Genomic DNA, 21549 nt, shown 5'->3' with positions numbered 1-21549 from the left:
AGGTGAGGACGTCTGAACAGCCGCTGTTTGCCGCCCTTCAATCGGCATTTTTTCCATGTCGAGGCCGGGAGCGGGATAGCCGGCAGCAAAGTCTCGCGTGAACGGGACTTCGGCTGGTGACATCATTCCACTTCCGGCCGTTCGGTGAGGAGAGGCGTGGCGGCGTCCTGATCCAGGAAGTGCGGCTATAAGTCCGCGCTGGGGCACACATGGAACGCCGCTCCCGCTTGCACCATGGAGCAGTCGCAGTCCTCCAGTACGGCGGCGGATGATACCCCAGGGGCTATTCCGGTCAAGTCAGCTACAAGTCCGCGGGTATGTAAGGGGAAAGTATTACATATTTTTAAACACAGTGACAGGCAGCAGGTTTTAAGAAACTTTTTTTTCTGTCTGTGTTTTTTCCCTACAGACGCAACTGCAAAGCTGAAAGTCAGATGTAGAGTGTGCAATGCTAGGCTTCAGGAGGGTGCAGCTAGAAATATATGTAAAGATTGTCACATAGCATCTAAACAGCTTCCTGCTCCAATAGGAGAAGGCTCCCAGACTGCACATGCTTTGCTTGAATTAATGCAGACTGTTAAGGATGAGATATCTAATACATTTACTGCCTTCAGGTCAGCATTTTCTGTTAATCAGGATCTCAGCCAGGACCTGAGGCAGGAATCACGTTCTGCTGCGTCTACTTTGAATACCTTTTCAGTAGATCAACAGAATAATGCACAGGCTGTATCTCAATCTTCAGTCATCCAGGAGCTGACAGGTCAGCAGCCATTGCATTCTCAACCTTCCCTTCTGAATCAGATACAAGTTTCTTCTGAAGAGTCAGAGGGTGAAGCTATAGACTCAGAAGTATCTGAAAAATCTAAGGCTGTTAAAAATTCTCGTTATTTTTCTGCAGAAGACACAGAGGGCTCGTTTCCACTATAGCGAATCCGCATGCAGGCACCGCATGCGGATTCGCATAGTCAATACAAGTGGATGGGGTTGTTTCCACTTGTGCTTCGTGCGGGGGAAATCTGCACGGCAGAGCCGTCAGATTTCGCGTGCGGCAGGAATGCGGGCGAATCGCCCGCAATGCTTTTAATGGGGAAATCGCATGCGGCTTTGTCATGCGGATTTCCCCGCGATTTCGCATGGAATGCAATGGAACTTTGCACAGGCAGCGACATGGTTAAATTCGCCTGGCTCCTTGCCATGCGAAATCGCATGCAAAATCGCGGGGAAATCCGCATGCGGAAACGCATCCGCATGCGATTTCGTCCGCGGTGGAGTCCAGGCGATTCCGCACCGCAACAGTGGAAACGAGCCCAGAGGAAATTTTAAAAGCTGTATATGATTCCGAACAAATTAAGTCAGATTTGCAAGTCACTTCTATTAGAGACGATATTTATAAGGGGCTGTTTATTCAGGCTGCTAAGGTTTTTCCCATACATGATTCAATTAAGGAACTCATTAAATCACAGTGGAAAGATCCGGAAAAATGATTGTTTATTCCAAGATCTTTCAAAAGGAGGTTCCCCTTCAAAGAGGAAGAGGAATCTCCTTGGGCTAAATGTCCAAAACTGGACGCCGGGTTGGCTCAATACTCGAAGAATTCAGATTTATCTTTCGAAGACGCAGGATCCCTTAAGGATCCCATGGATAGAAAAGCAGAGGCCTTACTCAAGCGTGCATGGGATGCGGTCTCTTTTTCCTTTAAACCAGCTATTGCTTCTATTTGCTTAGCCAGGAATCTGGTTAGATGGATAGAGGGGCTACAAAGTCACTTAATTGCAGGTACCCTGCATGAGAAAATTCTCGAGAGTTTACCTGTTATTACTAAATCGATGTTGTTTCTGGCTGATGCCGTGTCAGAAAGTTTAAGGTCTTCAGCTAAGGCTGCGGCTCTTGTAAATTCCTCCAGGCGAGCGGTTTGGCTGAACGCCTGGGAGGGAGATTCTGTTTCAAAGCACAATTTATGTTCGATGGAGTTACATGGTGAATTATTATTTGGGAAAGACCTTGACTCTGTATTAGAGAGGTCATCGGATAGGGGAAAAAAGTTCCCGGATAAAAGGTAAAAGGTCTCTAAGAAACCATTTCCCAATAGGAAAAGCCCCTTTCGAGGTGAAGCTTCAACCAGGGGTGCTTTTCAGCCCAAAAGATGGACATATAATGCAGGTAGAGGTAGGGGATCATTCGTATTCAACAAGTCCCAAACCCCTGCTGCAAAATCAACGAAGTGACAATCGGGATACGGTTGGGGGAGGCTAAGTTATTTCCTTCCGGCTTGGAGGGAAATAACAAGTCCTTATAGCCTGAATTTTATTCAATTCGGTTACAAGATCGAATTCAGCTCACATCCTCCGCCCAGCAGGTTAGTGACGGGGGTCCCAAAAGACCCGCAAAAATCACAAGCTCTGAGAGATTCAGTTATAGCTCTACTGCAAAAGAATGTCATCAAGAGTTCCGTTACAGGAGCAATTCCAGGGGTTCTATTCGAGAGTTTTTCTGATACGCAAACAGTCAGGGAAAGCAGCAGCTAGATTTTTCAATAAAGGTGTTGAAAAAGTTAGGATGGATTGTAAGCGCAGAAAAGTCTCAGCTGGAGCCAACCCAAAAGCTGGTGTTTTTGGGACTTCTATGGGACACCACAATCCAGATGGTGTATCTTCCGGAAGACAAAGTAATAAAATTAATTCAGAGAGTACAGTGGTTCAGAAGAGAGAAAAGGGTGTCTTTGCGAGACATTCTCTTCTGGGTCACATGTCATCAACCTTTCCAGCAGTGGAATGGGCTCAGGCCCATTCAAGAGACACTCAGATGTGGTTTCTTGCGGTTTGGGACAGGAGTCAGAAGAGTTTAGACAGACAAGTTCATTGCCCAGATCAGATTCGATTATCCCTACAGTGGTGGACTTGCCAGAGTCGTTTGGCTCGGGGACGTCGATGGTTCCAATCAGCACCAGCAAAAATGTATACAGACGCCAGCTCGTGGGGATGGAGAGCTCATTACTCAAATATTCAGGTTCAGGGGTCCTGGAGCCAGGATATGATGGGCAGCTCTTCAAATTTCAGAGAGCTGATGGCGGTGAAGCTGGGTCTTCTTCAGCTTCAGTGTCACATCATGGGCAAGGAGGTTCTGGTTTATTCAGACAACATAGTGACAGTATCCTACCTCAAAAGCAGGGGGGTACAAGAATAAAGAATTTGCAGGATCTAGCATTGGAAATAATATCTTGGGCAGAGTGGAATCTGATATCTCTAATTGCAATTCACATCCAGGGAGTCAAAAACAGATGGGTGGATTCTCTCAGCCGAGGAATGACAATAGAGGCAGAGTGGCAGCTCAATCAGCAAGTTTTTCTACAGATTGTTCAGGAATGGGGGTGGCCAATAATAGATTTATTTGCAAGTCCTCAGAACGCAAAGGTAAACTACTTCTGTTCTCTGCATCCCAAGATGCCAGAAAATCTATTAGATTCTTTGATGGTGGAGTGGCCCACAGGCCTCCTGTATGCCTTTCCCCCATTCAGACGAATTCCCAGAGTCCTGAGAAAGGTGGAGATATCAGATTGCAGCGTAATATTCATAGGTCCCTGGTGGCCCAGGAGGACCTGGTTTCCGCATCTTCAACAGCTAGTAGTCAAGGGGCCTTGGCATCTGGGCGACAGTCCAGATTTATTGATTCAGGAGGGACGGTTTCATCCCAACCTTCACTTATTGAACCTGACAGCCTGGATACTGAAGAAAGCATCTTAGAGAGGTGGGGTTTCTCAAAGAAAGTGGTATCTACTTTGGTTAAATGTAGAAAACCTTCAACAAGGAAAAAATATGAAAATTTGGAAAGCTTTTTTGTTTTGGAAAGAAAAGAATGGAGTCAGAGCTAATGACTTAAAATTTATTTTAGAATTTTTGAGTGGAGTAGATATGGGACTGGCTGTTAGTTCCTTGAGAGTTCATGTCTCCGCACTTTCTGTTTTTCTGGATAGACAATAATCCAAGAATAAGTTTGTTAAAAAAATGTCTTACCTCAGCTAGAACTCAACCAATTCCAGAAAAGTTAGTTCCACCTTGGGACTTGTCTATGGTGCTAGATTTCCTAACCTCAGAAAAGTTTGAGCCCTTATCTGAGATCCCTTTGAAATATCTGTCCTTGAAGGTAGCTTTTCTGGTGGCCATTACATCCGCTAGGAGGGTTAGCGACATTCAGTCCTTATCCATTAAGTACCCTTACATGGTTGTACATCCTGATAGAATAGTTTTCAGACCAGACCCTGCTTACTTACCGAAGGTAACGTCCGCCTTCCATAGGTCACAAGAAATAATTTTACCTTTTTTTTTTTCCACAAACCCAACAAATGATCGAGAAAGGAAGGGGAGTACACTAGATGTTAGAAGAGTGGTCCTAGTTTATCTACAGCGAACGGCTGATTAGAGAAGATCTAGTCCTTTACTGGTCTCTTAGGCAGGTTCAGGTAGAGGTTTACAAGCATCTAAAAGCACCATAGCGAGGTGGGTAAAGGAAGTGATCACGCTAGCTTACAAGTCTACAAATGCTACTATACCTTCTAGAGTAACGGCACACTCTACAAGATTTTTGGCAGCTTCCTGGGCGGAAAGGTCAGGAGCAAGCCTAGAACAGATGTGCAAAGCTGCGACCTGGTCTTCATATACTACTACGTTCATCAGACACTATCGGGTTGAGCTGCTTTCGAGCCAGGACCAAAGCTTTGGAGGAAAGTTTCTACAGGCCATCATCCCTCCCCTAAGGTAAATTTCTCGCTGGTCTCAGCAGCAGCCGTCCTGGAGGACGATGGGAGAAAGTCCCAGCTGTTTACCTGTAGCTCTGTTTTGGCGAGTCCTCCAGGACGGCTGCCTGAGTTCCCAACCCTAGATGTTAAAGGGGTAATATTAAAACGTATGAATGGGTACTCGTGTTGAACTGGGGAGATTCGGAGGGAGGAGTTCCTTTATGGGCTCAGACTCAATTAACTTTAGAATTTATTTCCGGTGTTTCCAGTTGTGAGAGGAGACAACAACGTCTCAGCAGCAGCCGTCCTGGAGGACTCGCCGAAACACGGCTACAGGTAAGCAGCTGGGACTTTCACTTCATCCCCACTGATATAGACAAAACAGGCAGAGGCAGACCCAGAGGCAGGCCACCCGGCAGGTCTGTTCGAGGTCGTGCTGACATGATTTCGTGCGGCCCTAGACCAAAGTACAGTGCTCAGAAGAAGGCACGTCCCATCAACTCCCAAGATTGTCAGGACGTGGTTGACTATTTAACACAGAACACCTCATCTCCCGCAGCAACCAGCGCTACTACAAGCACCACATCCGCTGAATTTGACACTTCACAGGAGTTATTTAGTGGGGAAATCACTGATTCCCAGCCATTATTGTTACAAGATGAAGGCGCTAAGCAAGTTACACCACCTCATGTCTGAGTTAGGCGACACTATGGACGTAAGGTAGGAGGAGGATGATGAAGTACCTGCTGTTGGTGCAGTTTTGGAGGTGTTTGATACAAGCGAAGTGGGGGAGGAGGATTATGATACGGATGCCACATGGGTTCCCAATAGAGAAGAACAGGGGGACAGTTCAGAGGGGGAGTCAGAGGAGTAGGAGAAGACGAGTTCCTGAAAGAAGCAGGGGGAGCTCGTCGTCAAACAGCTGGTGGCAGTGTCACTTTGGACAGCCAGCCAACATGCCCTTTAACGTCCGCTGCTGACGCCACCATAGTGCCCACACCCCAGGGTGGCTCAGCAGTGTGGAAAAATTTTCCCCTTTTTCCCGCCACTAACATGTTGGCCGGGTTATGTGGGGATTGGTCGAACCACCATCTGGCAGTGACCAGAGTGGAGGCCCAGTAGTAGTGCTCGAAATCGGGTAGCCAGATACCTCTATTACATTGGTCTAGCTGTAAGGTGGATAGTGCAATGCGAGGGTTCTTAGGGTGCCATAAAAAGGATGAGATGGCTTTATTGATTTCTTTAAAATATTTGTAAGGGATAAGTACCTGGCTGTTTCTAAAGTAGTATAGGAATTTTAGGAAGCATGTTCATTTTAATGGCATTAGTGCGACCTATCAAGGATAGAGGAAGAGTCTGGCATGCTTTAAATTTTTGCTTGTTTAGTGAGCCCCTGTTCTAAATTCAGGCTGAAGTAATCATTATTTTTTGCAATCTTGATGCCCAGGTATGTAAATTTAGAGACCCATTGCAGCGGTGTGGGAGTTGGTTGTAAGGGTAATTGTGCATCCAGGGGCAATATTACAGACTTGTCCCAAATTACTCTAAACCCCGAAAATTTGCCGTATTCCGTAATGAGGTTTAATGCGTTTGAAAGTGAGGAGCCAGAGTCAGCTCATGAGGTCATCCACGTATAGAGAAAGTTTTTCCTCTCGTGTGCCAAAGGTGAGACCTTGTACCAACCCACTAAAGCGTAATATCGCCAAATGCTCCACTGCCAATGCAAACAATGTAGGCTATAGAGGGCATTCCTGTCGCGTTCCGCAAAAAAGAGGAAAGGAAGCAGAAATGGAGAGCCCTTCGCATACTCTGGCCCTCGGCGTGGTGTAAAGGGTCCTAAGCCAGCCGCCAAAACTGTCACGCAGTCCGAAGCATAAAAGTACCGTCCAAAGAAAATTCCGATCTACCACGTCGAAGGCCTTTTCTGCATCCAGCGAGACCACTATGCAAGAGCCTGACTGGTCATGATTGACAGATTAGTCATTCGTGCCCTTCCCAGGGATGAATCCCGATTTGATCTGGGTTAATACTTTTTTTGTTAGTAATGTATTGGATCGAGAGTACTTTGATGTTCTGAGAGCAAAGTCTATCATAGTAAGACCAGCTATGACTCTCCTGGGAAAATTCTCAGCTTTTGCTGAGGCACAAGCAATTTACGGAATATTTCACCTGGGAATCCTGTCAGTGGTCGGCCAAACAGGAAGATCTAGAGAAAATGATCTGGTTGTCTGATTCAGTGACACTCTCCCTAAATGGGTAGACTTCCCAACCAAATCTGCAAAGCGTAACATGTATTTCTCAATCTATTAGTTATTACGATTGATGCAAGCCTCGGGTGGGGGTGGGGGGGGCGGCGCATCTGGGTCACAATTACATGTGTCAAGTGGTCTTCACTAAAGAAAACCTTCTCCTCGGATCAGATTTTCTTGCAGTCTTGAGGACTCCAGAAATGAGAGAATCTGTTGAAAAACAGAAATGTGATTTTTCAGACAGACAAGACAGGCAATCAGACGTCTGTGGCTTATTTAAACATACAAGGGGGGGGGACTTGCAGTCCACCTCTGATCGCTCTATCTGCCTATATCTCCAGATATTCTGCCGGGCAGGAAACAAGGTTCTTTCTTTGATATCTGTTTTCCCTTAGAGGAAATGTTCTAGCAGATTGGCTGAATAGCTAACAATTATTTCAGAGCAATTGGTGTCTCAGCATATGATTGGCAGCTATCTGTGTTGCTGCTTGGGACAATGTTGTTCTTCCCAGATGCTCCCCAAAAAGTGTGGATGCATTTCTGCTGGACTGGGGCCTGCAGAGAGCACACACCTTTCCTACAATTAACTTAATATGGAAGGTACTTCAAAAAGTGGTGGAGGATCAGTCCACTGCTTCCTTTCATGCTGCTGATAGGAAGGAGCTGAGGAGGAGGGGGAGATGGTGTCTCTGCACTGCCGAATGTAAAGTGCAGAGGAAACTTTCTTCTGCTGTAGACCGAGGCTAATGAAAACAGCCGGGCAGGGACATAAGTCAGGTGGGCGCTCCGCCCACCTGTTAGGCTATGGGGAGAACACTGAACTCTGCCTCAGTGCTTCAGATCTGCAAGGGTGCCACATGGGCCTCTTATGATATATTCATGAAGCATTATCGTTTTGGATCTACCGAGCAATCAAGACTTGGGTCTTGGATGTAAGGTACTATCTACAGTGGTCCCACCTTGAAGGAAGGTAATATTTTAGATCTCCTGGTGGACCTGTCATGGAGGCAAGTGAAAGCCCAATAATTACTCTTTCCAGTAATTGGATTTCCACGTAGCCTCCATGACGGGTGGATAGAACCTACCCAAAACCAAACGGTAAGTCTCCTACTGATACAAGGTGATATTCAAAAGTAGGAGGTGGCTTTTAAATCTAATCTGTCTTTCCTGTCCAGGGATAGAAGGGGTTATCTCCTGGTGGACCTGTCGTGGAGGTTATGTGGAAATCCAATTACTGGTAAGCGTAATTATTGGTGTTGTAATAACCAGGACAAATGGGCAAACAAAATGTGCAGCTTTTATCCACGGTAGCACATTTTTTATTTTACAATTCTAATGGCTGGAAACAGAATTTTTTTCCCATTTTTTTTTTCTTATTCCCGTTAGTCTGAAGCCTTCTAAAAATCCTTTTTATTTGACATTTATCTTCAGCAATATCAGCAGTGCTGAAACGCAGCATTCCCGCGGCAGAACAATGTCCTTAAACTCCCCAAATACCGGGCAAAATTCCACGACTTTCCAAGTTGTGGATTTTGCTGCCCGGGGAGGCAGAGCTTGGCGCTGTAGCTCTGCCTCCATTAGCGTCGGTCCCTGCTGATCGCTGCCTCTCCCCTCTTGATGAAAGACTGAGAGGGGTGGGTAGAGGTGGTCGATCATCAGGGATTGACGCGAGTAGAGGCAGAGCTACAGCACAAAGCTCTGCGTGTTTTATGTACGCGAGACTGCCTGTAAAGAGGTCGGAGCAGGGGGAGGACGTAGAACTGCGCAGCCACATTTGCGGCAATGAGAGCTGCGCAGCCGCGGCCAGACCTGGTGGCCATCTTTAGTGGGGAAACTAAGGACGACCTGAGGGATCGGGTCGGGACCCCCAGAGCCTGGCCTTTCAAATAGAAACGCCATGGAATGAAAGGGGGGATGCGGATGGCGTCCCCCAAGGGTCATAAAGCAGCATAGGTATTTACCTTTTTTTTCGCTTATTCGCCTCGTAAGTCCTTTAATCAGAACAAACTCTAGTTCCTCTATTTTATTTTCACCACATTTTCCAATTTTGGTTATATTTAATAGGCTACATGAAGATTTAGCTACCTCTTTACATTGTACTCGCTCTTCCTTCCCTATATTGCTAGACTCCCACTATCTATTTTACCTAACTTGCTCTACCACCTCCCTCAGATCCTAGTTTAAAATCTCCTCCAACTGGCTGACTACCTTCTCCCAAATGCAGTTGACCCTTGCCCCATTGAGATGCATCCCATCCCTACTGTAGAATCTGTAGCAGACTGCAAAGTCTGCCCATTTCTCCAGGAACCCAAACTCCTCGTGTACTGCATGTCTGTACTTTTTTACAATAAATTACAATTCTGTGGTCAATGGTTTCCTGAAGTTAACTTCCCTTCGAGACTACAGTTTGGCTGATCAGCAGTCTTTCCAGACTTTGTACTCATCATGTCTCACAAATGTGGGGTTGGTTGGGGATTGGAGGGCACAAAGCAGTCTTTCTCTGCCAGCACTTATCACCTGACCTTTCCTTCCTTCCCTGTGCTGGTAAGAGCCTCGTTATGGTCACACTATGCTTTTTGGAAGGATCTCTCTCACTCGTCCAAAGGGAATTTCTCTGACAGACCTTTACGGACAGTGAAACATCCAGTAGGATGAACTAGGGTTTTATAGTATATATAGATCTCCACAAATGTGACCAGTTTGGGGCAGTTTCTAGGCCGTAGAGCTCCCAGGGCAAGGATGTATAAATTGCGCCTCCCCTCCCCAATAGACTCAGACACACTATTGCAATGCTGCTGAGTACTAGGTATCCCCAATATAGCTAGCCAGAGGACCCCAGTATTAGCCAGAGGTAGCGCCCCCACCTTGTATAAGTAGCCAGAGGAGCACCCAGTATTTAGCCAGATGCAGCTACCCCAACGTGGGTAGCCACAGGAGCCCCCCTTCCCCCAATGTTGGGTAATTGAATGCTGTGAAGGTAGCTAGAGGGCCCCATTCTCTACCCCCCCCCACCAGGGGGCACACTAACGTAAGTAGCCAAAGCCTGCTCCCCCCTCTCCCCCCTCTTAAAGTAGCCAGGGAGCAACCTGCTTTAGATAGACTGAGCCCCTCCACTTTAAGTAGCCAGAGAGTGGTGGGGGCACATGCAGAGTGCAGTGGGGACAGTAGGGAACTTTCCTTGCCAGGTTCCACACGTGCCGCATGTGCTTCCTGGTCCTAAGCATCCCATCTCATGGTAACCGTGCCCCATATCACAGGAGTGCTGTTACCATGTGATGGCAGGCTTGGGACCAGGAAGTACACCCAGCATATGTGGAATCTGGCGAGAGATATTCGCAACTGCTCCTGCTCTGCTCTCTGCATTGGGCTGGGGGTTGCACCACCTGCCCCTATAAACGGGCAGGAGTTTGGTCATGATTAATCTTTTACAGTAATCCTGTAAACCTACATTCAATTTCATTGGGTGTTTTATTGGGTGTTAGGGCTTAGTGCATATTTGCATCTGTTTTGAATTCAAGGTGTGTATTTAAGGAAGTCTGAGGGGCGTTGCACACCTCTGTTGGTAATCATTTCAGTTGTAGCCTGAATAGAAATGTTGCAAATTCCTTTACTGTTTTAAGAAAATGTGTAGACCATTTTATGGCTATCTGCCCCAGGTTTACACTGTTTGTTAGTCGCTTTCGTGTTGACCCCTCATCGTGGTGGGAGAGTCTAATACTGAACAATCTGCGAGAAAACTGTTCATTGGAATCGAACGTCCTCCATTTATTGTATCTGTTTTGAATGCACATTGTGTAAACTGCCCGGGTGTGAGCTCTGCACATCTATGCAGCTGGTCAATTCGGGTGCAGCCTGCATTTGGAAGCGCTGCCATCTCCTCCTGTTGTACAACCCTGTAAACCTACAGTGTTTCCCTGAAAATAAGACACTTATATATATTTTTCCTACAAAAGGTGTACTATGGCCTATTTTCGGGGAGGTCTTATATTTTGTGGGGGTAGCCAGATGACCCTTTTGTATACAACCAGATTCTCACTGTATACAGGCAGATCTCCCTAGTATGTAGCCAGTTTCCTTCCCCTGCCCGCCCACCCGCTTTACCTCCTATAATTCACACCACAGATCAGAGGTGAAGGCAGCTCATGTAGTCCAGTAAGCACTGCCGTATACAGGAAGCGATCGGTGTACTTCCTGGATATAATGAGCTGCCTTTCAACGCTGATCTGTGGTGTGGATTATGCAGGGCTCAAGCCGCAGGGGGATCAGACTTTCTTTTGGAGGGGGCCCGGGAGCAGACAAGGTAAAGCGAGCGGCTGGGCAACTGAGCAAGTGTGTGTGTGTGTGTGTGTGTGTGTGTGTGTGTGTGTGTGTGTGTGTGTGTGTGTGTGTGTGTGTGTGTGTGTGTGTGTGTGTGTGTGTGTGGTGTCCAGCGCCACCAGGGCTTATTTACAGGGGAGGGCTTACATTTGGAGATGGTAATTTACCAAATCTTCCATACAAATCCCTTTTGCTTCTTGTCAGGCCCTCTAAACCTTAGTTTATGGCCCTTGTTTCAAAATAGAGCATATAGAAGTATAGTTATTTGCTTAAATGTATTGTCCTAACTATGTAATACTTTACATTTCTTTTCAGGTGATGGTCCAATGTACAGAGATATACTGATCAATTGCGGTGTGGTACCTCCACTTTTATCCTTAGTGGCACCACAGACACCGGTACTTTTTTTTCTAGTTATTAATCACCTTATTAAAATACATCAAAGGAAATGTGAAGTTACAAAAAAGTGTGATAATTGCCTATGGACAGGGAAGACACTGGTTCCTAGAGCCTGCCTTAGCAATATAATTTCAAATCCGAGCCGGGTCTAGACAGGCACATATGAGGGGGCAGTCAGAAATGTGAAGGGGGCATCATGTCTGAGAACCTTTTTTGTTAGATACGGTAGTGCGGTGTGCGAAGCGGGCGTGGTCATAATGTCATGTGGGAGGGGCTAACTATAATGCAGTTATACCAGCTAATGTAGTTGTAGTAGTAGTAGTAGTAGCATAAATTTTTTTTAAATCCACATGAGACAGTGTTTTCCCAGTAAATGCATGTAATGAGACAGCGTTTCACCAGTAAATGCACGAGGACAGAGAGCCAGTGTCCCCAGTATATGTAGCCAGGTCTAAAGCTGTCCCCAGTATATGTAGCCAGGCGTATAGCTGTCCCCAGTATGTGTAGCCAGGTGTATAATTGTCCCCAATATATGTAGTCAGGTCTATAGGTGTCCTCAGTATATGTAGCCAGGTGTATAGCTGTTCCCAGTATAATATGTAGCCAGGTGTATAGCTGTCCCCAGTATATGTAGCCTGGTCTATAGGTGTTCCCAGTATAATATGTAGCCAGGTGCATAGGTGGCCCCAGTATAGGTAGGCAGGACTTGCTGTGTCCCCAGTATAGCCAGGTGTATAATTGTCCCCAGGAGGGGTGGCAGAGAAGAGGGAGCAATAGGCACAACGGTAGAGAAGGGGGGACGTTTCTCCCCCCCTTCCATCACCCGGGGCTCCCCCCTCCAGATATGAGCGGCTGGCGGCATCCGAACACTTCCTATTCCGGTGTGTAGGGAGATCTGTGCACTGCTACTCTGGTCTAGTCAGTGGCGTCACTAGACTAGAGTTGGGCGAACTGTTAGCGCAACTGCAGCCGAACTGTTCGGCTGCCCAACCTGTCATGTGGCTGTGGCTCTTACTACTTCCGGGTCGCAATGACCCGGAGTAGTACGTCTGCGCTGGCTCGGCGGAGCGCGTCCTAGATCGCGCTCCCGTTGCCGGGCACTCTCTGCGCATGTGTGTCACGAATGATGTTTACTGATATACATTCGTGAGAGGAATCATTGCTGAATTGGTGGATCCTGGACAGACTGTTGCTTCCTGATGTCCTACCAAAGCGTTGATACAACCTTATAATGTGGGTTGTCACCAGCTGGTAAGCCTCTTTCCTTTTTTGGGTATCCATGATTGCAGAGCTGTGCCGTGAACCCAATATTTATTGTGGTGGAGATTTGCCTGCTTTTATCCTTTGTTGAAGACTCGTCTTTTGTGTTTGGACTCTGCGCTGAGCATATATAATTTATCTGTTTGTGAACTCTGGACATCGTTCTTCTCTCAGCAGCGGCCACTTTGTTTCCTTGGCGCTGATACACATATGCAAACTTGTTTAAAGAGAACCTGTACTGACTAAAAATATTTAAAATAAACACATGAGGTAACTTCAAATGAACATTTCATAGTTACCTCACCGCCAGTTCCTCTCAGAAGCTCATCATTTTCTTCTTACACTGATCCCTTCCAGTTCTGACAACATTGCTGTCAGTTGTAGCTGAGAGGAGAACTGATGTGTCCATGTTTCCCCATTGCTCAAGTGGGCGATGTTACAGTTTAACTGTGTGCTGACCAGAAAGCTGTTATGGGGTAATGGCCATTTTCAAAATGAAGGACGGAGAATTCCATTGATCACAGAGGACAAACAGGATGCAGGAGAGGAAAAATAGATTGAGGAGTAGACTACACAGGAGCCGAGTATGACCTGTGTATGTTTGTTTTGACTTTTAATGTTCAGTTCAGGTTTTCTTTAAGACTCTTAGGCTGCATTTCCACTTGTGCGATGCGGAATCGCCGGGAAATCACCGCAGACGAAATCGCATGCAAGTGCGATTTTGCATGAGTTTTTCCCGCGATTTCACATGCGATTTCGCATAGGGTAGTAGGTGGGTGATTTGAACCATGTCACTGCCTGTGTAAATTAACATTCTCTCCTATGCGAAATCGCGGGGAAAAACTCATGCCAAAACCGCATGCGATTTCCCTATTAGATACATTGTATGCGATTCGCTTAGCGGTGTGTGGGGAGCGAATTCTGACGGCTCTGCCGTGCAGATTTTCCCTGCACACAAAAACGCTCCGCACAACGCACAAGTGGAAACAGGCCCATCCACTTGTATTGGCTGTGCGAATCCGCATGCGGACAACGCATGCGGATTCGCTATAGTGGAAATGAGCCCTCAATTGCTGTGGCAAAATGGAGATAATTGTTTTAAGTACAGTTTAGTTCTGTTCAAGCCTAGCCAGTTTTAGGAAATTCATAGCTGTTAGCATATTGATTTGCCTTTACATTTTTAGATTGGCTTTCTCCGGAACATCACATGGACATTGTCTAACCTTTGTCGAAATAAAAACCCATACCCACCCGTTGGGGCTGTACAACAAATCCTGCCAGTACTGACACAGTTTCTCCACCATGAAGACAAAGAAATCTTATCTGATACTTGTTGGGCAATGTCCTACCTCACAGATGGCTCCAATGATAGGATTGATGTTGTTATTAAAACAGGAGTAGTGGACAGACTAGTTCAGCTAATGCACAGCCAAGAACTTAGCATTTTGGTAAGTAATTTTACAGGTATCCCATTCATCTTGCGTGCATCCTAGCAAATTTGTCATGTTAATGTCTGTGTTCTTTAGAAAGTACTTTGGGCAATTTTACATGTGTTTCTCAGGGTTCAATTCATATAATTGTTACCATACATCCATAACTAAAATGCAACAATGATGAGATTGCTGTATCTCTAGTTTCATATTACATCTTATGAGGTTGCATGATGTGCAGCCATTGGAACTAAAGGCTCACAGAGTGGATTTGTATTTTCCAGAGAATGAACTATTATGTATATAGCAATGAAAGTGTAAAAACAGTACAGTATCTTAATAGTTTGCAGCCTTCAAAATACATCAGTTGACTACACTGACTTTAAGACTGCTCTACATAGCAGTGGGAAACCTTTTTGGTTAGAGAGAACTGGCACTGCCATTCAAATTTTTATTGAAAAGATATTAAAATCACTTAGTGCTTGGTTAGTTTTCCTTGTGTCAACTATTTCTTTATTTGGGTATAATCTTAGTTTTTTGGCTGAGGAACCCAACTAAATGCCCTGGAGTTTAATTCAAACTTGGTCACAATCCAAATGTCACAATTTCAATGCACAGTTAAAGGGACTCCGAGCAGTGCAGAAACTATGGAAAGATGCATATCATTTTAAAGCTCTCTTTCTCCTCTTTCCAATGATATATAAATCGCCACCTTACGCCTTTTAGTTTTCGCTATTTTCGCAATTTAAATTGCCACGGCCGTGATTTTGATCACGAAAATAGAGAAAACTAAAAGGCGTAGGGCGACTATTTAGGTGTCGCCAGAAAGAGGAGAAAGAGAGCTTTAAAATGATATCCATCTTTCCATAGTTACATTGTATTACACAGGGCGACTTTTTCTGCTGAATGGAGCTGCTGACTTTTTAGGAAAAGTCGCCCTGTGTAATACAATGTAACTATTGAAAGATGGATATCATTTTAAAGCTCTCTTTCTCCTCTTTCTGGCGACGCCTAAATAGTCTCCCTACGCCTTTTAGTTTTCTCTACTTTTGCGATCAAAATCGCGGCTGTGGCAATTTCAATCACGAAAATAGCGAAAACTAAAAGGCGTAGGGCGGTAGTTTATATATCATTGGAAAGAGGAGAAAAAGAGCTTTAAAATGATAGGCATCTTTCCATAGTTTTTGCACTGCTCGGAGTCCCTTTAAAGGGAATGTATCCAATACTGAAAGGCAACATTTGTTGGTTAAATCAAGATGGTATAGAAAATATTAAATTGTAATCCTATATAATAAAACCCCTGTGTCTTTGCGTCCTGTCCCTGTGCGTGTGTCCCTGCTTCCAGTCTTGAGTCTGTCAGAGAACCTCATTGCATTGTGGGAAATATCAGCTTTTTCCAACTGCCAAGCAAGCAACATCTCCCTGTGGACATATACTTTGGACAGTGGAGGGAGACTGGTGAGCAGGACGCATCGGTATGCGCGTTGCCGAGGTTTAGCGGCTGTGGCCTAGTGCCCGGTTTTTAACGGGCGGGCCTTTTTACTAGTTACTTAGAACCGTTTATACAATACTGTAACATTTAAAGTGACACTGGAGCAGAAAAAAGATGAATTGTATGTGTAGTACAGATAATTAGTAAAACATTATAAGTCTCGTTTTTTTTCCGTTTTATATAGCTTTTTTTTTTTTTTTATAACCTTGCATCATTTTCTCATATTTGCAATTACAAACCACTCTGTATTTTAACTATGAAACTGAGCAGAGCTAAATGACCCTTTGCACTCCCTTACAGTAAAACCTTGAGTGGCCTCTCACTGTTTCTTTGATTTATAAGTGCTTCAAAAAATTTGACTGTCTCTGATCCAAGTTGGGTCGAAGAGCTCAGAGTAGCTATTTTGCATAGATAACTGAAGTCTCTTAACTCGTCCTGTACTGGAAGTATGAGACTGTTGTTTGTTTACTTAATGTGCTATGTTTTAGCTGCTGTACTACACATACAATTCATTATATCATACGTTTATTTTCACTTCAGACTCCCTTTAACAAAATCTGTAAAACAGTATTGTATATTTTGTACATGAAGACCACTTTGTATCTCTGAAACACTGTAACCCGAGTCATTTGGAAGTAAGGACTACCGGTATCTCTGTATATCATTTTTTGTTAGCTCAGAGATGACTTGATACTTATTAGAATCCCTGGACAAAAACACTAACTTGTGATATGCCAGTAAGCAGTATTTGTTAATCCCCTACTGCCAAACCTAGTGTGGAAAAGTAATTTCTATTTGAAGTACAAAATTGTTCAAAGTATCATTAAGTAGGATACATGTAAATCTTTTCTATACTATTTCAAATCATAGGTTTACAGCGGTTGTGTAATTAGTGAGCTCAGTCAAACCAGAATTGCAAAGTAACCCTTGACCTTTAAATAAAACATAACTTTTTTTTTTTTATTGGATTGAGAACATAAGGCTGGTAGTGCAATTGGGCAAAGTGTATGAACAAAAGATGTTTTTCTTTTCCCAGAAGGAGGAAAGGTCCCAAACCAACACCACTAAAGAAATGTATGCCGCCAACTATAGGTTAAAAATGCAAATAGTTCATCCCTAGACCATACAATTATTGTGCAGATCTGTAGCAATCTGAGATTAATGCACAGTAGACATAATTGGAAAAGTAATCCTGAGTGGTTCTCTGAGGGACCCTGAAAAAGGATTGTACCAGAGCTCCAACCACTGACAGTCATAGCACCAGGGAGTCACCCAGCATACACCCGGATCCCACAGGGGTGTGCAGTCAGAAGCAAAGAGTAGAAAAAGCTGGGCCTTTGTCAAAGGCCTGTGTGCCAAAACATTGTGCTCTTTGTGGCTATGCACTAACCGAATACAATGAGTACCAGGGAATAACTTGTGGCAAACACTCAAGTCCAGAAGGACATAGCCCTATAGGTACATCTCTAAAAGCGTATAACTTTAATATATAGCTACATAAAATGGTAGTAAAAATTGAGGTTCCACTGTTGTGGGTACTCTCTTGTGGGGGTATCAAATGATTCACCACGTCAGATTGGGGGGGGGTCGTTGCTTATCCCCCTGGACACAGGAAAATGCTGCCAGTTCCAGGTGTAGCTATCCCCCAGCTAGACTGATGCCTCCACAATGTATATGGATATGCAGTGAGGATTAGTAGACCACTACCCGCTGTTCAGTGTATCAGAACAGAATGGTGTGGACACCTATAGTTTAGTCCCCCTGCAATCCATATTATGATGGGTGGGTATTACATAGAGAAATTAGTGCGCGGTGCTGTACATGGACTTTAACATGAGCATGTTTCACCCAAAGGCTTCATCAGAAAGTGCATAATACATATATACAGTGGCTTAAAGAACCAAACACCCCATATTTACAAAGATATATACAAAAGAACCCCCATCATAAATAGCCCCAGTCAGAGCTGAAGTGCCATGTTTGGCCCAGCCATATATAGATGGAGGAGGGGGAGGGATGAAAAAGGACGGGGTAGGTGGGGGTGTGTAAGCCACCTCCCACCTGTATTCATAAACCTGTTCCAGGGTTGCCCCATCCAAAGTATATAAAAGGATATGTGTCCTACCTATATAGATGCCACAGTGGCCGTCATCTGTATAAGGAGTTTCCATGTATAGATAAATGTCGCCGCCCATAGGTACTGCACCATCCAGGATTGTGGGCAGAGATGCAGGGGGTGGGGGCATACTCGCCCTCATGCTTTGGATTGGTTCCATAATATATTCAAACGACCGGCATACTTTACCGGTAGACTGATTGCTGGGCTAATTGAGCGGGGATGACGTCACATCCTCCCGCTCCGCCCGACCCTTTCCTGTGTAAGCGGCTGGGACGCAATGTCCTGTGACGACGTTGCTGGGTTGCTAGGCAACCCTGTCTGTATACAGTGTATGGACGGAATCTCTTTAGTATCGAAGCGGCAGAGGTGGCATTCTCAAAGTGCCATTTGTAGGGACATTGTGGATATGCATTTTGTTATTCACAATAGAAACCTGTGTGTCCACTACTATAACTAGACATATATGATACACTCTCATGATTATATGTCGCATGTCTGTATGGTCAATGGTCGCCCACATGAAGTGAGAGCTAGGTGTGGATGTATTATGAAATAAATGAGGGTATACAAATAGATTATAAATTATAAAATACCTGCCCTTCTAGAAACAGATATGGGATAGGGTCACATGGATTACTATAGGGATCCCATAGGTCAGAGAAAGCATGCCAAATTGAAGTCCTCGTTTAGACCCCTTGGAGCGATTGTGTCCAATCTGAAGATCCATTGTGACTCGATTTGGGTAAGTTTGCGATCGAAATCTCCACCCCTGATCCCCTTCTTCCAGCACTGAATGCCCCAGAAAGAGATGTTGAATCTCTCAGTGGCATGAATGTTATTCATATGCTTCGCTATAGATGTCTCTCTCCTGTGCTTTATATCTCCAATGTGTTCCAATACCCGATCTTTCAATTGTCTTGTGGTTTTACCCACATACCAGAGGTTGCATGGACACCTAGCTCCATACACTACACCTCGCGTGTCACAATTGATAAATGATCTAATGTCAAAAATACGACCGTTATGAGGTGCCATGAATTGTTTCACTGTGGGCATATATCTGCAGGCCTTGCATTTCCCACATCTAAATGATCCATTGGGTTTACTCGGTAACCAGGTCCAGGACCTGGACTTGAGTGTTTGCTATTTGTGGCTATGTTACCACTAATTAATGTGGATCCGAGAATACATTTTTACGCATTGCATAATAGTTTATAGGCATTCCTCAAGCCAAACACTTTTAATTCCCTATAAACTAAACAAGCCTTGCCCACAGCTTTTCAGAGAGCCTTGGCACTCAGTCCCAGGTAGCAAGGGCTTATGGGGAGCTCAGTCCGGGCAGAAGGTTACTAGCCAGAGACTTCAGGAGGAGGAGAGGAGTCAAGTTTTCACAGGCTGAGGGCTGGAGATGCTATCAGCTTGCCTGTGTGTTGTGTGACAAACAGAACATGGCCACTCTCATTGTATCACAGGAATAAATAATGATAAACTGTTGAAGCTGTTTGCAGCTAAATTTTCTGTGTAAACCAATCTAAACTTTAGATAAGATATAGACAAGTCACTTGTTATAGATAGTTTATCATATAGAATCCATGGATGGATCTAGACCAAGTTGCGCCTGGGGCAAGGTCAGGTTGTGGCGCCTAAGCTGCCATTCGCCATCCAGTTTTGGCGCCTAAAGGTCAGGTTTTGGTGCCTAAACTGCCATTCCCCATCCAAATTTTGCCGCCTTTTTAAGAATTCAACAAACTGCGCCTGGGGCAAGAGCGGGTCTGCCCCCCCCCCCCCCCCCCCCAGATCCGTCCCTGATCGGATCTACTGCTAATATTACAAAACCCAGGTGGAGACCCAGCTTTTTTCTTCTTTGCTCCCCAGAGGGACCCCACCAGGATAAAACCCGAGTTTCATAGTGAACAAGAAAGTGCAGTACAAAAAGAAATTTATCAATACATAAACAAATGACTGTTCCTGTCTGGCAGGTAAATGTGAAAAAGTGCCTGGTTCTGAAGTAAATGTGAAAAGTGCACCATGCAGTGAAAAAAAAAAAGTATGTGCAAAAATCCTACAATTAAGTTAATAAAAAGATGACCTAATGAACACTAGAGATGGCCCGAACCTCCGATTTTAGGTTTGCGAACCTCCGCAAGCGTTCGCAAACTTGCAAACTTTTGCGAACCGCAATAGACTTCAATGGGGAGGTGAACTTTGAAAACTAGAAACATTTATGCTGGCCACAAAAGTGATGGAAAAGATGTTTCAAGGGGTCTAACATCTGAGTTTTTGCATGGATGAGTGGGATAGATGCCAAAAGTTCCGGGGAAAAATCGGGATTTGACGCAAAGCAGCGTTTTAAGGGCAGAAATCACATTGCATACTAAATTGAAAGCCTAAAGTGCTTTAAAACAGCTTGCATGTGTATGCATCAATCAGGGAGTGTAATTAGAGTACTGCTTCACACTGACACACCAAACTCACTGTGTAACGCACCGCAAACAGCTGTTTGTGTAGTGCTGGACTGGTGCGCACCATGGTGAGAGTGCAGGCTGTGGCGGTTTCAAGCCCATATGGTCGCTGGGCTGTGGTAGCTCAATGATAGAACAGTGACTGTCCAGCTGATTGAATTTGGTCTGTCCACAATGAAGCAACGACCTTATTATCTTGGGTGTGACCCCCCTCCCCCCCCCCCCCCGAGACACTCATACAGCCGGTGGTCATTGCTTCATTGTGATACGCAAGCCCCTTCACTGCGGCAAGGTAACGATCATGAAGGGGAATTGGCACATATAAAATTAGGCAGGCATGTACACGCACCAGAAAAATTGTAGCGAAATTCAGGAATCTGCCTGGATTACCCCTGTTGATGGTGGCAGTGTGGGGACGACTTAGTCTTGGGTCAGACAGTCACACTGCGTTCAGGCTGAGATGCTGTGTGTGGGGACTGACTTAGTCTTCAGGCGGGCAGTAGCCCTCCGGGATCCATGCCTTATTCATTTTCATAAAGGTGAGGTACTGAACACTTTTGTGACTTAGGCGACTTTTCTCTTCTCAGTGACAATGCCTCCAGCTGAGCTGAAGGTACTTTCTGACAGGACGCTTGAGGCAGGGCTAGACAGAAGTTAAATGACAAATTGTCACAGCTCTGGCCACAGGTCAAGGCTGCGCACCCAGTAGTCAATCGCTCCTCATGCGGTCGATGGTTCTTTCTCTACCATTGTAGAGCATACGGCCGGGGAGTCTGTTTTTTAATTTCGGTCTGGAGTTAGAGCCTGAGAAACGGCTACCACCACACATCCAAGGAAGGCAGCAGGCATGGCATGCAAGTCCTGAGGTAGGAATAAAAATTAAGAATATAGGACTTTCAAGGCCCTGCTATATATGAGCCAAATCAATTTTAAATCCTTTAACGAGAATCTGTTATGGAGGGCAAGTCTGCCATCCATTCAAGTGAAAGGTATGCACTGACTGCCAGGTATAATACAATGTGCAGTCACAGATGCAGTGAAAAGTATGCAGTGACTGGTATTACAATACAATGTGCAGCTGTCACACAG

The 21549-nt window shown here is 45.1% G+C and overlaps 1 protein-coding gene across 4 annotated transcripts in view; it reads left to right on the top strand.

Moving 5' to 3' along the window:
* Positions 1–21549, top strand: part of LOC137524714 (importin subunit alpha-1-like) — a 291685-nt gene that overhangs the window by 245765 nt on the left and 24371 nt on the right. For all 4 annotated transcript variants that reach the window (XM_068244883.1, XM_068244879.1, XM_068244880.1 and 1 more), the window contains exons 6-7: positions 11614–11696; positions 14142–14405. In XM_068244883.1, coding sequence (XP_068100984.1) covers positions 11614–11696; positions 14142–14405 — 347 coding nt within the window. The remainder of the gene's footprint in view (positions 1–11613; positions 11697–14141; positions 14406–21549) is intronic.

This window comes from Hyperolius riggenbachi, chromosome 7, assembly GCF_040937935.1.
Source record: "Hyperolius riggenbachi isolate aHypRig1 chromosome 7, aHypRig1.pri, whole genome shotgun sequence".
Classification (NCBI taxonomy): domain Eukaryota; kingdom Metazoa; phylum Chordata; class Amphibia; order Anura; family Hyperoliidae; genus Hyperolius; species Hyperolius riggenbachi.
The sequence above is the reverse complement of the archived record's forward strand: the minus strand, read 5'-3'. Positions and strand labels throughout refer to the sequence as shown.